We start from the raw sequence: 22090 nt of genomic DNA on the forward strand, positions 1-22090 counted from the left end.
GAAGCAACTGGCAAAATAAAACAGGACAAATCACAACAAAAACCCACAACCATGATAGTGATGTTAGTAATATATCTCAATGTATAATGAACACATAGTTGATGTGAAGTCGTATCCACATTGTAGTGGTGGACAGCCATGGACAGAGCTGCCTGTGTGGAGTGTTTCACCGCAACAATGCAGGCCGCACAATTTAACTGAGGTCACCGCACAAAATGATGATATTACACAACTCTCCTCTGCACTCCACAGTCTATTGTCCGCTCTCTTTCCCTCTCTCATCACACTCGTTCTCTCTCTCGCTCTCTGTCTCTTTCTCTCTATCGCTCACTCTCTCTCATGTTTTTTTGTTTGTTAGCCTGTATAATGTTTTTCCCAGACGCAGCGAATTTGCCCACATCATTCTCCTTTCATTCATTATCCTCACAGTGAACTGAAACACAGCACCTCGTTAGGCATGTTTGAAAGGGAAGGTGGAACGGCCACTAATCAGATTAGACAGCAAGAAAATATTAGGGCATACACAAACACACACACACACACGTGCGCGCACGAACGCAGGCACACACGCACACCATGTTTAAGAGTTTCTGCAGGGTTATGATATAATTAAATTGTGGTAAATAATACAATAAATGCCTGAGTGGTAATTTAAAAAGAAACGAGTTGAGTCATCATGTACGCCTGTAGTGAGAGAGAGGAAGACAGAATAAGAGAGAGGGAGATGGGAGGGAGACAGAGAGAGAAACACCCAAAGAGAGAGCATAAGAGATGGAGGACGGGATGGGGGTCTCATGCTTTTTGGTAATTGAAGGTATTACCAGTAATACTGTTTGGCTAGGAGGTGGAGGTGGTGGGAGTTGGGAGGTGGGGGCTCAGAGGCTGAGAACACCTGAGAGAGGAGAGGAGACAGAGTTGGATACAGAGGTTGTTTGCACAAAGCCATGAGACCCAGAGAGGATCTGGGAGTGGATGGATGTTTTATTTATTTATATTTTTACTGATACAGGATATAAAATCCTCTATTCCAGACTCAAATAACACTAAAACTAAAATATTAAAAACAAATTTAATGCACATTAATTTCATAAATCACACACAATAATTTTGTGATTTTAAATGACCTGCATTTCATAAAGAAGTCACATAAATGATATACCGGCTTTATAGTACATTACATCTTTTATGTTTCCAACCTATTCTTGAAAGAGTTAACTGTAAGGGAACACACAACTACTTCTGGAAGCTCGTTCCATGCTTTTACCGCACAAAGTGTGAAGAAACTCTTCTCTTTTCAGACAAGAATGTTCTGGGGTAAAGCTTTAAAGAATTCCCTCGTAAATTATACTATTGCTCCAAATCTCAAAGATAGGCTCAACCAATTGTATACACCTTAATCATATACCCTCTGTATCTCCTGCATAAGAGTCAGCAAACTTAATTTTTCATATATAAAATTAACGTATCACATATATTTCGTTCCTGGGATTTCTTTGGATGGAGGAGAGAAGAATAGAAAAGAAAAGAGGAACAGAGCATTTCCAAGTATGGGGAGAAAACAAAGGCTTTGGTGACAAACTTTAAAATCCTGTTTTGTCCCCCCCCCCCCCCCAAATCTATTCTGGTTTTGTCTTTGATTTGTCATTCAAAGCCTAGAGGTCTAAATAGTGTTGACAAGTAGTAGAAGGTATGTTTGATGATTTGCATAGTGTGGCACAATGGTGATATTATTGTTATTTAAATGTGAATTAATATTGCTAAGGACCAAAAATACTGTGTTGAACCTTGTTGGAGCAGATGCAGTGTAAGTTGTCTTTCGATCACATAATAAACAAGCACATTTTCAGAAAGTAGAAGAATTCAGGTTTTAAATGAAGCCTCAAACATGCAATAGAGCCTTGCAGTTCTTCTGTGATACGTCTATATACTTATTGTACTTATTTCTATTTACAACCTTTCCATTTGGATATAGCACATAGGCGACAAGAAAAGACCACAAGATTATATCTCTTTGTTAATGGTCTTTATAAATGATGATCCAGAGGTCAGTGGTCCAGACCTACTCTATCTGCAGAGCGTCCTGAGATAACTTCTGTTCTGATTTGACACTATGAATACAATGAAATTGAAATGAATTACAGTTTTTTACAATTGCTATGACAGATTTTTCAATACTTTTAACAATTTTCCAAAACTCTTAACACAGTTAGCACTACATCCGCATGTGTAAGCTATACTATTAACACATTTCTGGTTGCTTTAACACATAATGCATACAATTAACACAAATTTAAAATGCTTAAACTCCTTTTACACACAAGCTCAAACAAGACCAAAACAATAGATTTTTACAGCCAAATTTACCAATGCTTTAACACTGCATGTCAGAACAGATAACACCATGTTCTAAACCTAACCTTACAGGCTAAAGTCAACGTGAACAACTACTCATATTGTAAATTTCAAAACAAATATATTCTCTGTATTGTATTCCATTGCTAATGAGAAACAGCTCATTGAAGCTATGCAATTGATGAAATCACAGCTGATTCCCATCTAGGAAGCGCACTCCGGTGTTGAGGTTCATTCAATCATATGATCATATGTTCTAAAAGAGGACTCTTTGGGCTGGTCTTGGCTGGAAAGGAACAATATAGATCAACGCAAAGAAAGAAAGAAAGAAAGTAAGAAATGCCTGCACGAGGGCAAAGAAGACGAGTACCAGGACAAGGGAGTGGGCAAGGAAGAGGGAGAGGAGTTAGAATGCGTGGTGGCGCTCAAAGAAGGACCAGAGCTAGGGTAACTGATCAAATAAGACCTTCTATCATTGACCATGTCATAAACCACGGGCTATCATACAGAGAGGCTGGTGAACGAGTACAGCTAAATATCAGTCGGGACACAGTGGCATCTATTGTCCGTGTTTTCAGAGAAACCAACAGGTAGGATATTGCTTCTCCTACATCAAAGTTTAAATACTGTAAAATTACCATTTACAGTATTAGAGTGACTTTATGCCTCTGGTCTCATAATGTAACTGTATTTTGTATCTCTAAGGATTCAATGTCTACCTCCCTCAGGGGGAAGAGGAAAGCTCCTGGATGAAGAACAGGAACTTGCTATTGTCAACATGGTGTTTGCGGACAATGAAATAAAACTGAAGGACATTCAGTCCAGAGTTGTAGGACAACCTTTTCTTTGGGAACATTGCAGCAATCAGCATAACATAAATTTCTCGGACTCTAGCTAAACACAGAGTCCGAATGAAATAACTACACAAAGTTCCTTTTGAAAGGAACAATGAACGCATCAAAGAACTCCGTCACCAATACGTCCAGGTAAGGTTATGCAATATAGTCATTACTGTAAATTACTCTATAAACCTGGAGTACATTAGGATATACAGTACAGCACAGCAGTTACATGCACTGTGTCTAATTACTTTCAGAGATTCCTTGAGATGGAGGCCAATCAAGTCCCACATGAAATTATCTATGTTGACGAGGCTGGCTTCAACTTGGCGAAAAAGGTGTCGCCGTGGGAGAAACATAATTGGAAAAAGGGCCACAGTTACCGTGCCGGGCCAGAGAGGAGCCAACATCACCATGTATGCTGCAATCTCCAACAATGGTGCACTACTGCATAAATGTGAGATTGGCCCTTACAACACCAAACGCCTTCTTCTATTTTTAGAAGACCTGCACGAAAGACTGGTGCCAGAGGTAGAAAGGGGGCAGGTGGGAGACCACTTGCCAATAAATGTGATCACATGGGACAATGTGGCATTCCACCATTCCCGTACAATCACAGCCCGGTTTGACGCCCATCCAAGGATGATGTCCAATTTCCTTGCCCCTTACTCTCCTTTCCTCAACCCCATTGAGGAGTTTTTCTCAGCCTGGAGATGGAAGGTATTCGACCATCGTCCACATGACCAAATGTCCCTCCTTGATGCAATGGATGCTGCATGCCAAGACATCACAGCCGAACACTGCCAGGGGTGGATAAGGCATGCAAAAAGATTCTTCCCACGATGCCTTGCCAGAGAAGATATCAGGTGTGATGTGGATGAGAACATGTGGCCAAATGCAGAAGACCGAGCAGATTAGAAGATTACTTTTTTTATTATTGTGGTGTTCTTTCTGTTTGTATATCTTGCAGTAATGTCCTTCTGCAAATAAAGTCTTTACTGCAGCAATTCTGTCTCTGTCTTTTTTTTCATAAACGGTACATTCTATAAAGCTACTCTGAGACGGTCATTCATTTTTTTGTATTGAATTTCTTCAACAAAAGAAACAAAATGCATGTGCAAAACACAATCCATGATCAATACAATATACTGTCTATTGTATAAGGGCATACCTGACACATCTAAAATAATGTAGTTTCTGTAATATCAGCTGATGATAGTGTTTTTTTGTCATTATGTTATGACTGACTAAATGTTCCTGTTGGAGGAGAACATGTGTTAGTGTTTGGAATAATTATTTGACTTTGAAACATGTTTGCCGTGTTTTGTTAGACATAGTGTGTAGTGTTAGGGTATTATTGTATTTTGAAAATTAGTTTTGGAGTTTAGTTTACAATGTGGGATTTTGAGCATGAAATTAACTGTTTTGCCAGTTGTGTGTTTTGTGTGTGTTGGTGTGTTAAGAGTTTAGGAAACTTGTTAAATGTACTGAAAAATCTGTCATAGCAATTGTAAAAAACTGTAAATGAACAGGCCAACAATGTGGGTAAAATGCCACGAAGGTATACGCAGTCTTACAGAGCGATAAGCCATTTCCAACTCTTCAACATGTTTAACATAGCATAAAACACTATAATCATGGGCATAATGTATACTTTTTTGCATGTCTTTCCAACTTTGAACCAATCCAAAGACCGCACCCTGACTCTGAAATATCTGCAGTAAACATCAAAGTGTGGTGGTTTGCTTGGTTTTGGTTGGCAGTAGTCTCACTTTGCCAGACCATCCACATGTTGCGGAGCGGAGGAGGATCTGGCTACTCCACATAGCATTCTGGGAAGCGCCGCACGGAGCCGCTGCAAAATAGTCATGCAAGCCAAAACTTGCGATTGGACAGATAGTCTAGCTAGCTGTCTGGATTTACCCTGCAGAAATCTGAGGAGCAGTTAACCGTAGTCCTCGGAAATCCAGACTCAGTAGATCAACATGCAATTCTGTCACAAACATTTTGAGGTGATAACATTGGTCTTACAATGCTATAAAGTTGCCCTTATCGCTTACATGCTCGATGTGTAATGCCCAAAACGCCATGCAACAAAGAACTGTATTGCTTAGCACTATCTGAAACAGAAGGCTGAGGCTAATTCATGCACATATTGTGTAACAAATCATGACACAAAATAACTCCTGCAACCTTCACATAAATGGAGTTCTGCCTAGATGTAAACGTTGCAGGGAAATTTATTTCTCTCCACACTCCCTGCAAGGTTTTGTTGTAGCCATCCATTTTTATGACCCTATGCAGCAGCATCCATTGGGGACACATCCGTGTGACGTCATCGCCGACAGGAATTTCTGGTCTAACAGGGAGGGCAGAGAGAGTGAAGGCGCTGTAAGAATGGGAACATTCTGCATTGGGAGGCACTCTGGCAGAGTGAGAGTTTAAGTGAAATGGTTTCCCATGGGAGAGAGACAGGGGGATGGAGTGGGACTCCTTGCCAGTCTGATTTGTCTCCTAAATGGAAAAAAAAAAATATGAGAAAGACATGAGAGATGGTGCAACTGAAAACAATGAAGAACACAGGAAAGAGATGAGATGAAAGTGTGACTGGGCTGTTTGTGGTTCTGGAGAAGAGGATGAGGAGGAGGTTGAAGTGAGAAGCAGGCTCTCAATGCCGAATTCAACACTTTTTACGCACCGACCGAATTGCCTCCAAAGTATATAGAGTATCGATATAAGCCTCGTCATTAAATACCAAATGTCAATATACAGTACTTAGGAATGAATCTTATCAGGGTCTGTGAGCCAATCAGCCTCCACCATGCCTCTTCCAAGATCTTATTATGTTTGTGATTGGCTGTCTAACATTACTCACACTCACGCAGGAAAATGGGTATGAAAACAAGTATCAAAGTCCCGGTGTTGGTATCGCTACCCAGCCCTAGTTGATAGAAGATGACTTTTCACCAGAATGGCCCTGGCTAAGCCTGCGCTGACAGACTTGTTGTCCTGAAGGCCTGAATGATTTATTAAAGTGAGGAGTGGCAGAGGAGAGGGCAGCCAGCCGAGCTCTGATTAACTAGGGGAGCGAGGGAGGACAACCACTCCTCTATTATTCATTACACCACAGGAGCACAGAGTGGCAGCATGGATAGAAAAGCTGAAGTTGGGAAGGAAAGAAACAGAAGCGGAGCGGACATTTTTGCAGGCTGGTCCCTTTTTTTGGGAAAATAAATAAAAAATATTGTTGAGTTTGTTTTGTTTCCCAATTTAAAGTTTGTGCCCTGTGTACCCTGTGGGTTAAGCTAAGCTCTGTTTATGCAGGGTCGCCTATCTGTCCAACCACCTCAGTGTCTGAGTGAGAGTAGAGCATGAAACATGCATGTAAAAATATAGACATACGGACACACACACACAGGCGCGCACACACACACACACACACACACACACACACACACACACACACACACACACACACACACACACACACACACACACAATCACACAATCACGCTGTCTCCCTTCGAGGCAGTTTGCTGGCTGTCACATGCAATACTCTCAAATAAAACAAGGCATCAGTCCAGTTCTGGTCTGGATTTTTGGGAAACAGAGAAGGCACACGGTATGTTTGCATCTGTCACCCAGCCATTGTCACAGCCATGTGGAGCCACAACAACACACATAAATACACACTTGTTTGTTGTCCCTAAATAACGAAGCATGGCTCTTGCTGAGATCACATTATAATGCTGCCGGTCTGACAGAACCAATCTCTTCAAAGGCATAACTGAGAGGGGCGTCTGTTCAATACTTAAAGGGCAAAAACATACAACTTTGATGACTCGTGGCTCCACTGGTATCTTACGACGGAGGCATCGTATACCCCAATCAAGTATGCAAGAATATGTCTGTGTGCGTGAACACGAGTGGGTTTTAACTTTTTTATTTCCACACTTGCAAACAAAAATATGAAATGAACCCTTCTTTCTTAGATTTTTTATGCATCTTTTTATTTGCAAAAAAGAACAGCAATCTTTCTCTGTCTTTCTGACTCTACATCCACACTACTGTGTTTTCATTTTTAAACACCATTAACATACACTTGGCATGCGTAAATCGGTGTAAACAGGAAGATTGTCTGGCATTACTCTGCGGTTGAAAATGTCTAAATTGAAAAATACAAAATGTACTTCGGAGAAAGAATAACAGTGGGGAAAAGTAAGATCAGGGATTTACTGGAAGTGTTTCTGTATGAGAGCCTCCTTAACCGATAAGACCGACTGACGCACGTTGTTGTTTCCAAATGTCTCCATTTGTGCCCGTCCAGACTGCAAAGCAACCGCAAAGTTTTCAAACCAAAACGGGGGCAACAGTGTTTCCAAATGTCTTTAAGGTGTCAGAAAACCACACAGTAGAGTGGGTCTGGCTATCACCAGACCAAGTCAAGCTCAATAAATTTGAAATTGAGCATTATTCTGGGGAGTCTGCTCTGTATTTTCTCTGCACAAGAGGTGTGACCAACGGGCATTGTTCACATAAGTCTGTACGCAATTGGATAGTCCTTCAACCAATCAGACCAACGATCTGGGGGTCGTAGAAGCGACAGCGGCATTAACAGGTTGCTGCACTTCGGTGGCCGCCGGTATGTTGAATGTAAACAAGAAGCTGCTTGGTCGCTTCTCTATCGTCATTGTGTTAAACCCACCAATAGCGCACTAGGTAGATAAGCCAGTTTGTGATTGGTTCCTGCAAAATTGTGAACTGAAAGAGGAGAATTAACCGTGCGGGTTTCCTGAACGAGCTACAGGGCGGGATTTACCCAGTACTGGTGCGAGGCGTAAACATAGCATTTTTAAACAAAAACGCATTACTGTGGATGTCGCCTTGCTGTCAGTCAGAGCAGGTGTAATGGAGCACATTTGACATATTTGAGTGGTTCATAGATTTCCAATACATTCCTCTGGCATGTCTCCCATCAAATTGTGTGGTACGCTCAGATATTCCATTCCTTATATCACATTCCACATTCCCTCTTTATTTCTCCCCATTTCATTTTCCCATTCTGCTTTGTCAGTGTCTCAGCCCTCTTATTTCTCCGTAGAGCCTCCCCAGCTCTGTTCTTTGCTTCATGCCTGTGAAGCCCATTTGCTTGTACGTGTTTGGCTGCAGACCACGTCGATAACAGTTCATTTTGCTCCATCGTGGTAATAATGGGGCTTCAATGAGGCATCAAATGAGTTCTGCTGGAACGGAATCACTGTTCAGCACAAAACTCTTCACCGCTGCAGATAAAATTCTTTCTCCAGAGAAGCACTGTCTGTCAGAGAGGGGCCCAAGAAAATGTGCGTTTGTGTAAACTCCTGCATACAATGTATTCAATGTAATACAATTCAATTCAATTTTATTTATATTAAGTGCAACAGTGGCGAGGAAAAATTCCCTTTTAGGGAGAAAACTCGGACAGACCCAGATTCTTGGTAGGCGGTGTCTGACGGTGCAGGGTTGTGAGTGTGATGAACAGTTGCAATAATAGTCACAATAAAGATAATGGAACTATGATTAGAAATAGTAGTTGTAGTAGTTCATGGTGTAACAGGGCACTGCAGGGTGTTACAAAGGGTAGAAGGATACTGCAGGGCAAAGCAGGGCATAGCAGGATTTAGCAGGACATAGCAGGGCACTGCAGGGCATAGCAGGGCATAGCAAGGCACTGCAGAGCGTAGCAGGGTGTAGCAGGACATAGAAGGGCACTGCAGGGTGTGGCAGGGCACTGCAGGGCATAGCAGGGCATAGCAGGAGGTAACAAGGCACTGCAGAGCGTAGCAGGGTGTAGCAGGACATAGAAGGGCACTGCAGGGTATAGCAGGGCACTGCAGGGCATAGCAGGGTGTAGCAGGACATTGAAGGGCACTGCAGGGTATAGCAGGGCACTGCAGGGCATAGCAGGGTGTAGCAGGACATAGAAGGGCACTGCAGGGTATAGCAGGGCACTGCAGGGCATAGCAGGGCATAGCAGGAGGTAACAAGGCACTGCAGAGCGTAGCAGGGTGTAGCAGGGCATAGCATGGCATGTTAAGCAATGTAATGCAACAGCTCTGCAGTAGAGAAATGTTAGAGAAAAGTAATGTTTGATTTTCAGTTTCAACGAACTCAACATTTCACAAATGTTGTAGTTATTATGGCACTGTATTCCATTAGATTGTGTTTTATGCAGCAAACATTCAAATAGGGTACAAGCGGCCACAATGGGTTTCCTCAGGAGGGTGGCTGGCGTTTCCCTTAGAGATAGGGTGAGAAGCACAGTCATCCGAGAGGAGCTCGGAGTAGAGCCGCTGCTCCTTCGCGTCGAAAGGAGCCAGTTGAGGTGGTTCGGGCGTCTTGTAAGGATGCCTCCTGGGCGCCTCCCTAGGGAGGTGTTCCAGGCACGTCCAGCTGGGAGGAGGCCTCGGGGAAGACCCAGGACTAGGTGGAGAGATTATATCCCCAACCTGGCCTGGAAACACCTCGGGATCCCCCAGTCGGAGCTGGTTGATGTGGCTCAGAAAAGGGAAGTTTGGGGTCCCCTGCTGGAGCTGCTGCCCCCGCGACCCGATACCGGATAAGCGGATGAAGATGGATGGATATTCAAATAGGATAGCAGTCATTTAAATTACATTTTTTAAGCCCTTTAAACCAGAGATCTTCAACAAGGGGTCCAGGACCCCTAAGGGTTCCTCAGAGTTGCTGCAGGGACATTTTTGTATAGTTAAAAAACCAACATACTATATATATATATATATATACACACACTACCGGTTAAAAGTTTGGGGTCACTTAAAAATTTCCATACCACTCCATCATAGACAGAATACCAGCTGATCTGAGTGGGTGGCTGAACTTTATTGCAATCTCTACATTGCCCATTATCAGCAACCATTCATCCAATGTTCCAAAGGCACGTTTCTTTTAATAATCTGATATAATTTTAAAAAACTATCTAGAAAAACATTGGAGAACCCTTTTGCAATTATGTAAGCACATAATGTAATCTGAAAACTGCTGCACTGGTTAAAAAAACAATGCAACTGATCTCAGCTGGTATTCTGTCTATAATGGAGTGCAATGGAAATTTCTAAGTGACCCCAAACTTTTGTCCGGTAATGTATATATATATATATATATATATATATTATATATATATATATACAGTACATGTCTGAAAATACTCATTAACATGAATCCAACATATTATTTGTAAAGATAAATTTTATTGTTGATAGGCTTACTGGCCTATACGTAAGGTAGCCATCTACAGATACAGTTACTGTTCCACATTTTAACATTAAAACACAATGTATAAATATATGAATATGTCAACAATTTATATTTTAACACCTCAGTGTTGGACCATAAAAAGTGATATCTAAAGTAAAGGCTCTAGCCCAGGGGTCTTCAACGTTTTTAGGCCAAGGACCCCTCAGTTGAAAAAGAGACAGAGCAGGGACCCCCTACTACATATATTGTTTAAATTTGAGTTACATAGTAAACGTGGCCTACAGAAAAGTACAAGGCGGCCTAAAGCCTTTAGATATACTGTACCTTTTTATGGTGTTGAAGACCCCTGCTTTAAACCAAAGCATTGTCTACTGTCCACTTGCCTATGGTTGCATGACTATGACTATGCCAAGCTTAAAAAACTGGGCATAATTTGTAAAGCACAAACATGTTAAATTAAGAAAAGATTTTTTTTTTATCTTCTATATTTTATATATATATATATTTTTATATTCTTTTATCCTTTTAATCATCTTATGACCCCCTCAGATGTATGCAACCCCCATGTTGGGAACCATTAATTTAAATGACTGCAACTCATCTTTTTTTTAATCATCTAAACCAAAAAGTGACTTGACAGAAAATGGGAAAAACCCATGATGATAATGAAAGAACTGTAATTCTCTCCATGCAAGTAATATCACTAATGCTGAAGAAATGACTCCTATTATTCATCCTCTCTTTATGTTGGTGTTTTCCTCCTAGAAAACCTGCTGAGTAAAATTTTAGCAACACAAGTCACATGATCTCACCTGCTTGGCTGAGTTGTTGAAGAAATATGTTTTATGAATAAAGATGATAGTTAATTTTTGGCATTTTGCAGAGTTTCAATTCAATTCAATTTTATTTAGAGTATAGAGTGTGCTCCTTTTCTTCGCCATAGTCAAGACCAAGAAGAGATCTCTTTTAGCTCATCAACATTACGTACAGTATGCTGCCAAGGGTCAGTGGACAGTTCAGTCCTCTTAAATTATCTGAATTATTCAACAAAAAACCTGAACACAGTAATTGGCTCACCGGTGTTTGGGAGAATATGTGTCTCAGTGTATGTCATCATCATCATCCCCATCATCATCATCGTATGTTTTTATAATCTTCTTTATACAATTTAACAAAACAAAAAACATGAAAAAGCAGTCAGCTTCAAACACTGTTGACACGTATCTTCCTCAGGGTTAATGTTGTGATGAAGAATACAGGCGCTGTTTGTTTTTTTGTTAACACCAGTGGGGTAGAGATAGTCTGCAGATCAAAAGGCTTCAGTCAGGCTTGATTAAAACAATATTAATCATGAGTGTAGTTTTTTTTTTTTTTTTTAATCACCCTTATGCATAATAGTGCAGCTAATTGATTCATTAAGAATCACAGCAGTTGCTTTGGGGCAAAAGAAGAGGAGCGGGAGAAATAAATATAACTTCAAAGAAGAACAAAGTACTTACAAGGTTTCCTGTAACGCACAGCGTAGCAGACAAGATGAAGATAAATGGTGTTTTACTATGTATGACTTTATATCGGCTGGTATTGACAAAATGTAAATGTTCTGAGAGGGCTGAATATATAACTGATCGGACAGTGTCATCTGCTGTTCACTAGAGGACATTTCACATTCCTTATTTTTAAGCCACAAACACACGACTGTAACAAACCATTTCAACGGAAACCAAAAATATGTAACTTGTATATTTATTGAGTATGTCAACATTTGGTTGCTATCTGTCCCTTGGGAGGGGATTACAAGTTGTAAGTGCACAGCATCATAGCAACTAAGGTGTTACACGGAAAACTGAATAAAACAAGAAAACAACTGCATTGCCAAACATTCATTCTACCACTGGAAACACACACACATTCACAAAAAAAGACCACTTTCATTGTCATTGACAAATGCTCTCTTCCAAATACATTAATTTAGAGAGGCAGCAATGGCTTGGGGGGGCAATAAACATAAATTTCTCAAGAGTATTTTTTGAAAGGGACAAAGATAATACAGCCAAATTGCCCTTTTATAGGATATGTGTACACAGAAGAAAGCCTTACTACTATTATCAATGTAGAAGTAGTCTTTAATTGCCAGACAGCATTCCTGTATAAGAGAAAAACGTGCTCTGGTTTAACGGCATTTCACAATCATCTTGGGCGGTGCACCGGGCGGGAGGAACCTGTTTTGGTGGTACGTTCAAAAGTTGTTTTAGGCGTGCAACAGACATCTCAGATTGGACAGATAGTCTAGCTAGCTGTCTGGATTTACACTGCAGAGATCTGAGGAGCAGTTACCCATAATCCTCAGAAATACCCCGGAGGTTAGAACGCCAACACAAAGAGAGACGAAGGGGACGGACATCTGGCCGAAAAGAGGGACATCCAAAGGAATTTCAGTAGGCACCGGATCAATCCCGGAATTAGAATTTTGTAGATAAAGACTTTAATAGCATGCACTATTTAAGTTGGCCATATTTTGAACCAAACCACTTTTCTTTTTTTTCTTTTTTAAATCTTAACTAGTAGTTCAGGCATTGTGCAACATAATCCCACACACAGTGCAACAGAAACAATTCCAACTGATGTAGTCTCATAAAAGTCTCCTCTACAACATAAAAAGTATTCAACAAGGTGATATCTGTTGGTTAAAATATGTTCCATATTCACCTCTAGTGGCTCTCCTTAACATGGGCTGCAATGGGAACCTGTCATCACAGATTTAAGTAATTTTCAATACTCCTCTTTTTTTTTGTTATAGAGGGGCCTTTTATGAGTGACAAACATTTGTCAGATTTTCTGTTGCTTTTAAGCGAGATTCACCCCTTTTTTTCACAAAATGATTGTACTATAGTCATTTGATGCCTAAAGTAAATTCTCGTCGTAGGACAGTCATCTTTTAAAGGCTATACTTAACTGCAACATCCGAGGAAAAGACCGCCCCCTCACGGGACTCTGTACCTGGTTCACAGTCACCTTTTATCGTCACCTATTAACTCAACTGAAGATAAAGAGGGAAGGCAGGCCAAACCACCATGAGGCATCAGGTATCACACAATTTTTTTAAGAATATATCATTATAGTATTTACAACACACAGTATGGTTTATTTTTAAGTGGGGCTACCCCCTCAACACACACACACACCTGCAATTTCCAGCATGAATGACCCACATTGTGCATAAAGACTAGAGCAAAGTAGAAACCAGCCAGATGCAGCTAAGTTTCAACTGTGGCTGTTTAAAAATATTTAAAGTCTACATTTAAAGCCACATTGGTAGAATGTCTAATAGCTTTGGCTTGTAAAAATCACAGGCTCCATCAGATAAACTATTTGCAAAAACAGTGATATGTACAAAGAGTACATGTTAGAAATATCGTAACAGAAATAAAAGCTCAATATCAACTCCTGGCCACTCTCTTTCACGTTATACCTGGATTAACAGCAGACAGCTCTGCTCCAGTAATGAGCAGGTTGATAATGCTCTGACGGATGTGGCCCTTTTCAAAATTGAGCAATCGTGGCTTGTGTTTGTTATTAGCATACAGTTACATTGACCTTGCTGATGAGTGGACTGAACAGCCACTGTGAGCATAGGGGTTACTAACCTGCCGATGAGTCAGAAAAGTCAGTGTGTGACTGGAACACAGCTGAGTAAAAACAGCAGGGCATAATGGCCTTTTTGTAACCTTTGGGTAGACAGCCATATATTGACAGAAGACGTTTAGCACAGTACAGCTTTTACCAGAAAAAAAAAAATCCTACAGCATAGCCAGTACAAATGATATGTCTTCTAGAAAGATCGTCAGTGAAGCCAATGAATACTGAGACTTCTCCTTCAACTCTACTCGACTGACAGATCAAAACTATTTGTCATGTCCTGCAACGTTGCAGCCTTTTCATACAGATGTAGTCCAGTCAAACAACAGTTTCTGAGACAGTCCTCATCCCCATCAAGAGACCACTCAGCAGAGAGATTTGGGTCGAACCTTCGGGAAAAGCTGGGGGGAAAAAACAAAAAACAAATTAACATTCATGTTTGTTTTGTTTTCACATTCATGTTAGGCCTGCCGGCAGTGTGAATAAGTTTCATTTTGAAGGGGTTAGTGTGTTTAGGCTGCGGCGGGGTTTGCAGCAGGGGGGGGACACGCAGCGGGCCTGCAGTGAAAAGTTGAGACCAACTTAAGCCCCTGACACACCAACCAGACGGCCAACAATGGCAGAAAAGGCAAGTGGACTAATCCGTCTCTCCAAGTTGGTCCAAAAAGGGCCTCGGAATACACTAAAGCGACGAAAAGTAATAGGTCTCCACAACAGCAGGCGGCGCTAATCTGTACTGTCGCCCAAAAATGAACGCGCCACGTTCAAGTCGAGATCTATGAACGAGGCCAACAGTAGTTGTGAAATATAAATGCTACTTGTGCTACATTGGGGGGGTTAGAGAACACAACAGGATGTCACACAAATGGACCGTTTGTCAACTGACCGCCGCACAAACATGCAGAAATTCTTTGCCGGAAATTTTTTAGGTCTGAACGCGACTTTATGGTGCAAAAATCGAAGGCGACAAAATCGGAGGCAAAGGCTAAATTGTTCAACCCTTTATTTTAAAATTGGTATCTTACCCCAAAGTAGTTGTTTGGAACTAAGCCCTCCCTGCCGCAGAGCGAGGCCCACCACCAGTCCGAGCCTTCAGGTTTCTGCAGGATGGTGACCATGTCTCCCTCTCTGAAGCTCAGCTCGTCGGCTGCCTGAGCCGGGTAGCTCCACAAAGCGTACAGCACCCCGCTGTTCTCCGTCCCCATGGCAGCCTCCACACCTGGTGTTACAAACAACAGAAATACAGAAATATTCAACACTCAGAGAGCGATAACTTAGATTAATGATAAGGGAGACTAGTGGTATTTCTTAACTATGTTCTTAACTATGGGATACGCAAAACAATAAAAATCCGCCACTCAATGATGAAATAAAGAAATATTAAAGGTCCCATGACACGGTGCTCTTATATAGACTTCAGTGGTCCCCAAATAATGTATCTGAAGTCTCTTTCCCAAAATTCAACCTTGGTGCAGAATTCCAGCCACTTTAGCCAGTCCCACAATGAGCTTTCCTTAGTATGTGTCATATCTTAGTCTGTAGCTTTTGAGGAGGAGATGGAGGGGGGGCAAGATGGAGGCTGGGGGCGTGGCCTTGACCAACTGCCACTTTGCTCGTATGAAAGCCCTGATGTCTCTCTCACATGGGTCGGCCAAATTCTCTGGGCCGGCAAAGCAGAGAAAGGGGGGGTAACCTTGCCCCTTATGGTAAAAATTGTGTTTATTCAGCCAGTGCACTTACAGTACCTTTGTTTATTTCCTGTTTTCCGGTGAAGTCCGCACTAGTCGTTTGTCATAACTTTTATGCCTTTCTGTCACATCTACTGCAGTCAGATTCACTGTGTTCACTCGGAAAGAATCACTGCACATGGCTAGGCACAGGTAATGACATTTTGAACATGTTTAGAGGCTAAAAACCCGTTTAAAACTTACCCTATTTAAGCCTGTTTATGCGTGTTGGGTGCTAACTCTAGCAGGAGGATAACTCAGTATAGACTGCACTGATTGTTTTCATTTGTCTTGCTAATAACAGCACTACAAATTAAAAAAAATAAAGGGCTACATGTTTAAAGTTACTTTGAATGACAATATTGGCCAAGAGCCAGACATGTAGACTTGAGTTTTACGATGAGTATGTCAGCATCAGCTACATCTTGTGAATGTGTGTGAGCTGTGAGCACGTGTCTGATGGAAGACTAAGCTCAAACCCGTCACATTTAACATTTAAAACAGTTAAAAGAGTAAAGGCCAGAGCAACCGTCAAATGTTGTCATTTTATGATTCATTCTATTGTGTTTGACTTTTAGAATTTAATACCACTGTGTCATTGGGTGTGTGCTCGTGTGTGTGTGTGTCTGTAAATGTGTGTGTGGGTGAAATGCCTCACCCCTAAGGAAGTTCTCACATTCCTCAAACCCGACAGCGTAAGGATCACACTTCTGGGAGGCGGTAGCGCCGTCGCTCTCCGTTATGGCCATGACAGCAGCTCCGTTCCTCACCAGAAACTCACACAGAGGACGGTCGTTACACGAGGCTGCACAATGCAGCGGCGTCCTGGGGGCCGAACAACAGCAGTTAACACATGTAGGAGTACCGACGATTTGTGATCATCACTGCGATATCAACTGCCGCAATGCACACATCGTGAAAGGCTTTGACATATGCCGAAAGAAACTCAGAGATTTTTATCAGCAGTAAACTGCCCTTTAAAATAAAACTGCCATAAGGCTGTCCTTTTATATTCCATTCAAAGTTCAGATTGTTTAAAGGTCCCATGACATGGTGCTTTTTTGATTTTTTTATAGGGCCTTAGTGGTCCCGTAATACCATAACTGAAGTCTATTTCCCAAAATTCAGCCTTGGTGCAGAATTACAGCCACTAGAGACAGTCCTTTTCTGAGTCTGCAGCTTTTGAGGAGGAGAGGGTGTGTGTTAGTGTGTGTGTGTGCGTGTGTGCGTGTGTGCGTGTGTGTGTGTGTGTGTGTGTGTGTGTGTGTGTGTGTGTGTGTGTGTGTGTGTGTGTGTGTGGCCTTGACCCACTGCCACTTTGCTCATTTGATAGCCATGATGTCTCTCTCTGGGCAGAGCAGAGAAAGGGGAGGTAACCTTGCCCCTTATGACCTCATAAGGGGCTAGATTCCAGATCAGCCCATCTGAGCTTTCATTTTCTCAAAGGCAGAGCAGGATACCCAGGGCTCGGTTTACACCTATCACCATTTCTACCCACTGGGGGACCATAGGCAGGCTGGGGAAACTCATATTAATGTTAATGTTTTAAATTAAACAAGCAATTTGTTGTATTTTAGCAGAATACTGAAAGCAGCAGAAATGCAGAACTGACAACACTTTAACATCTCTTTATTTATCGAAAGTAGTATCAATTATCATGATATTCAACAAAATTATTGCATATTTTCCTCATTTTTTGCAGCCCTAATTAACGCCACATTGTCAGTAACCAAACCCTCGTATTTGCCTAACTCAGTGGTTCACCAGGAATTAATGTAAATATGAATACATAATACATGGTTCTACTGCACTGCTAGCAAAACATGGACAGGTCTGTGAAAGGACTGCCCTGTAAAAGTAAAGCAGATGATGAACCTACGCCAAACACCTCGACTACCAGAACAATGGCAAGAAAATATGTTGTGGTGGTGACCACAGTCCAATCTAAAAAATGAAAATATTGTTATCTACAAAACGGGGGTCCGGCAGAAAACGTTTGGAAACCACTAGCTTGACTTAACATGACACCACTGATGTACTGAATGAAAGGCCAAAGACAACGACGGAGGCATTGGGGGAAAAGGATCTTTTACTAAAGTGAAAGTACTAAAAACACACTCTCATTGTGCTACAAGTAAAAGCCCTGCCATCAAACCACTACTTAAGTAAAAGTATCTAAGTATAAAAAGTAAAAGTACTTCAGTAAAATGTCCCCTGTGTTTACAATATATTATGGTTCTGGATTCATATTCCTGCCTTCATATGAATGTGGAATTTGACGGCTGTTGTTATTTAAAAGGGACTGTGCTCTGCATTCAGCACAATAAAATAACAGTAGGCAAATATTATGCTAAATATTATTCTATGTAAAGATATAGTGGAGTAATGGCGTCCTGAAAGGAGAATAAAGTCACACTCCCTCTGTGTGTTGTAATCTGAGTTTCTCCGCTTTTTGTTTCCCGGCCACAACGGCCGGCCACGTGCACATGTGAGTGCACGTGGCCGTGAATAATCGTAGGTATGTCACGTACTGGACAGTGTTCTGTGAGAGCCATATGGAGGCAATCCTAGTCACAGTTTTTTTCAGTCTTTCCATTACAGCCTCTTTAAGTTATGTTTTTTTCTTCTTTTTTCAACGATTTTTTTTTGGGCATCTACCAACTAAGCTACCCGGGCGCCCACCTATACGGTTCTGCTAATCTGAATTTGTTTATATACTGTTGGCTAGTTTAACCCACAGCAACGCATCATATTCTACAAGATCATCATGTGTGTAGCGTTGCTATCTTGTGAGAGCCGCGTATCTCTAAAACATTTGAAAACCTAAGACTAGATTTCCCACTAGCAGTGTCAGTTTTGTCTGCCTAAATGTACTGACATATTTTTGTTATCTTGATTCATTCTGCAGTTTAAATTTACTAGAATTGAAAACTTTTACATTTAGCTGAACATTAATTTAAATATCCATGGCAACAGTTTAATGTTATCTTAAAAAAACAACAGTAGACAACAATAGAGATTGTTAAGTAGCACCAGGAACATGGTCATCTCAACATATGCACTTATTTATGGATGTGATATGTAGAATTATTTCTGCTATTTCAAACACCTACAGTACAGACAAAGTTGGATAAAATTCTGACACCCTTTGAATGAATAAGTTACTAATTTTGGAGCATGATCATTATGCAGCATCTTTTTGGATATACTTCCATAAAGGGAATTATATTAAGAAAGTATCACAGGTGTTTTTTTTTTTCATGGTGTGAGAAACACAGCCCTGTTTTCAGCTTTGTGACAATACATTCTCTAGCTGATCCAAGATTATTATAAAAGACTTTATTCAGTTTAAGAAGGAGGAGAATTTTCTCAACACGGCATCCTTTAGTTTATCACAAACATTCAAAATCCAATTGACCATATTTGGAGATACATGGTAGAAGCAGATACTTACCAGCCGTGGCTGTCTGGTGCGCTGACATTGGCTCCAATGCGAACCAGGAAGTCCACCACATTGTAATGTCCGCCGCAGATGGCATTGTGAAGGGCAGTGATGCCTTCATCATTGGGTTGGCTGGGGTCGTTCATCTATGAATCAGAATCAAACCAAATGCTTTATTCATCCCCTCAGGGAAACTGTTTAGTTGCAGCTGCTCACTGTCCATTTCAAGGTAAAAATAAGAGTAAGAAAAGAGCAAGTCAAAAAGGGTACAAAGTCACAAAGCAGTCTCCCATTGGCATGAGCAACTTCCAGGCCAATGTATTTCTGTTGGAAGAAGTAGCAGCGGGGATGTGTTGAATAAAGGAAAGCCCACTGAGCAAACATTCCCAAAGAGAATGAAAGGTAAATATGTTATATATTATATTTTTCAGAGATTTGTTAAGTCTGAATCCATAACTGGAGCACCAGCATTGTCACTACACTTTACTGTCTCAGCAGAGTTTGTAGTTTAGTACAACCCCCCCCCCCGACAGGTATACTCCTCTACTGGCAATGGGAAAGGAGTGTTTCGGCTTTTTTTAGCAGGTTTACCGGCTGGGTTCAAAATTAAGTTTTTGTCCACCAGTCAAACAGCTAATGAATGTTTACATTTGAACCGCCACTCAATAGATTAAAGGGGAACTATGCAGTTTTTTTGCTTAATTTACCTTAACTGAACAGCTTTGGAGTCACTGGAATGGTTATATGTCTTTTTTTTGTGTTAAAAGGAGGTTGTTTTGCTCCCCCCCTAGGGCCTGTGAGCGGAAAAACCACCCTTGCAACTTTGGGCCAGCGACTCGCCGGCCCAAAGTTGCAAGGGTGGTTTTTCCAAACTGCACAAATAGGCCTACACGCCCCTATTAAGGAACTGACTAGCTATAACCACAAGGTAGAAATGAAGTTTTTCACACTATTGTCAAAAAAGAAGCAGCGAGCTCAGAAAACATTGTCAAAGGAACAGAGAAAGAGGAAATGGTGGACTGACCGAGCGAGAGGTCAGCCACAAGTAAACAGGGGCTCTATAGAGAAACCTGAGCAAAAAGCAATGAAACAGCAAAGAAATTGCCAAAACTGCATGCTGCCCCTTTAACAATGTTTGTTTGGGTGGTGGGTGTTAGCTGGTGGATGAAGCAAATCTACCAGCCACTTCTATATATTTTACCAGCATTTGGCTGGTAGACTGTACTAATTTTTGGTTTACCTGTGTTTAAAAAACTTGCATATATGGAAATTTTGGTGGAGAAAGTGCATTAGTTCTGACTGAGAATGCACATCACAAGTCAGTCAGTCTGACATTTATTTCATTTGTAAAGAAGAACTTAACATGGATATTTTCTGCATTCGTTCTGTTTTGCTGGAAACGGACATGACGTTATGATAAATATATCAACCATTCTTCTCCTATTTGGGGTAGGTATGTTTAGGTTGTTGCACTTCCTTTTCTTTATTGTTTTGCTGTTAACCCAGAAGCCTGAAATGGAAGTGGGAATCTATTACTTACCCTACAACCTCTTAACAATTTCCCATAAATTAATTCCAAAACTGTTTTTATAAGAAAAAGGGGAAATCTGGGAAACAATGTAACCAACAGCACAAATGAAACTTGCATTATTGCCTTTATTCAATGAGTTAATTCATCTTTATCTTTTAATAAATCTTCATCCTGAACGGATTTTATATAACTCATCTTTACATAGCGGACGTGTTTTGGGCAGATTTCTTTGCTTTAATTTCACCCTTGTTGTTTAAATATTTTTTATGAATCAACACATTCATATTGTGCTTTGGTAGTCTTAATGACCGTTCAAAGTTGTCAGATATGGCAATTAAATCAATTAATCCATTAGTGAAAAAAAATCACATTCTGTAGATTACAGGGTGTTAGTACATACACACACACACACACACACACACACACACACACACCTCTTGCACGGCCCGCTGCACTATCTCCAGTTCTCCGACCAGCGCTCCGTCCAGCAGCAGGACCAGCGGGCTGAGTCGCGCTCGCCTCCCAACAGATTTCGGCTCCCGCTTGGACCGCCGCAGGATGGAATGGTAGTTCTGGAGAGACAAACAGGATGCCAGCTTGAATAAAGAAAAAAAACACTTGACTAGAGAGATTGTAGTCCAACGCAGCAATCTAAAACAAAAATGATGCCAGATAATTTCAGGGTTTTTACTGCATAGAGGGATTTTTGGTGCCCCCCAAAGAAGTTTTAGTGCAGACGTTTTATTCCTTTTAGTCCGTGTTTGTGTTGGCGTACTATTCATACCCCCATACTTATGTAAAGTTTCATGAAATGTGAATTTGAATCTAAGTTATTTCTACGTTGGTTGCTACAACAATCTCGCTTTGGCCCGTGACGCAGTGACAGGGATACCCCTCTTACCGTATGCAACACTTGAAATGCATCATTGCATCTGTAACTTATTTTCTTATTGTAAATGAATGATTTCCTGTCCAAGCAAAACATTCATCACAACTAACGTTATAAGACCTCCCGCTGACACTGACTCAGTAATCTACAGTACCAAAAAGAAAAGAGCTTTACAACAGCAGGTGTGGCAAAACAGCACCGCTATTGTCCAAAAGATCAACAAAAACTGAGAGTTACATATAGCTACTCTTTTTAACCTGTTTTGTTAATTGGGGTTTCATTTACTCTTGCAAATTACATCATACAAATCTTTTGTTTATTAAATTGGCAGAAATAACAGCTAAATGTATGGGCCTATAGATTCCTCTCAAATGAGGTAACACAGACTCTTTGCCTTTACTGTACGCAGACCAGTCATGC

General features: G+C 41.0%; 1 protein-coding gene across 4 annotated transcripts in view; it reads right to left on the bottom strand.

The window, feature by feature from the left end:
* Positions 1-12160: 12160 nt before the first annotated feature.
* ppp1r13l (protein phosphatase 1, regulatory subunit 13 like) overlaps positions 12161-22090 on the bottom strand; it is a 31869-nt gene continuing 21939 nt past the window's right edge. For 3 of the 4 annotated variants that reach the window (XM_032507488.1, XM_032507497.1, XM_032507500.1), the window contains exons 9-13: positions 21216-21353; positions 19263-19396; positions 16467-16633; positions 15107-15300; positions 12161-14482 (exon numbers count right to left, since the gene is read on the bottom strand). In XM_032507488.1, the coding sequence (XP_032363379.1) occupies positions 14447-14482; positions 15107-15300; positions 16467-16633; positions 19263-19396; positions 21216-21353 (669 nt within the window). In that variant the 3' untranslated portion in view covers positions 12161-14446. The remainder of the gene's footprint in view (positions 14483-15106; positions 15301-16466; positions 16634-19262; positions 19397-21215; positions 21354-22090) is intronic. The other variant, XR_004328622.1, reaches the window with a different exon arrangement.

This window comes from Etheostoma spectabile, chromosome 3 (genome assembly GCF_008692095.1).
Source record: "Etheostoma spectabile isolate EspeVRDwgs_2016 chromosome 3, UIUC_Espe_1.0, whole genome shotgun sequence".
Taxonomy (NCBI): Eukaryota; Metazoa; Chordata; class Actinopteri; order Perciformes; family Percidae; genus Etheostoma; species Etheostoma spectabile.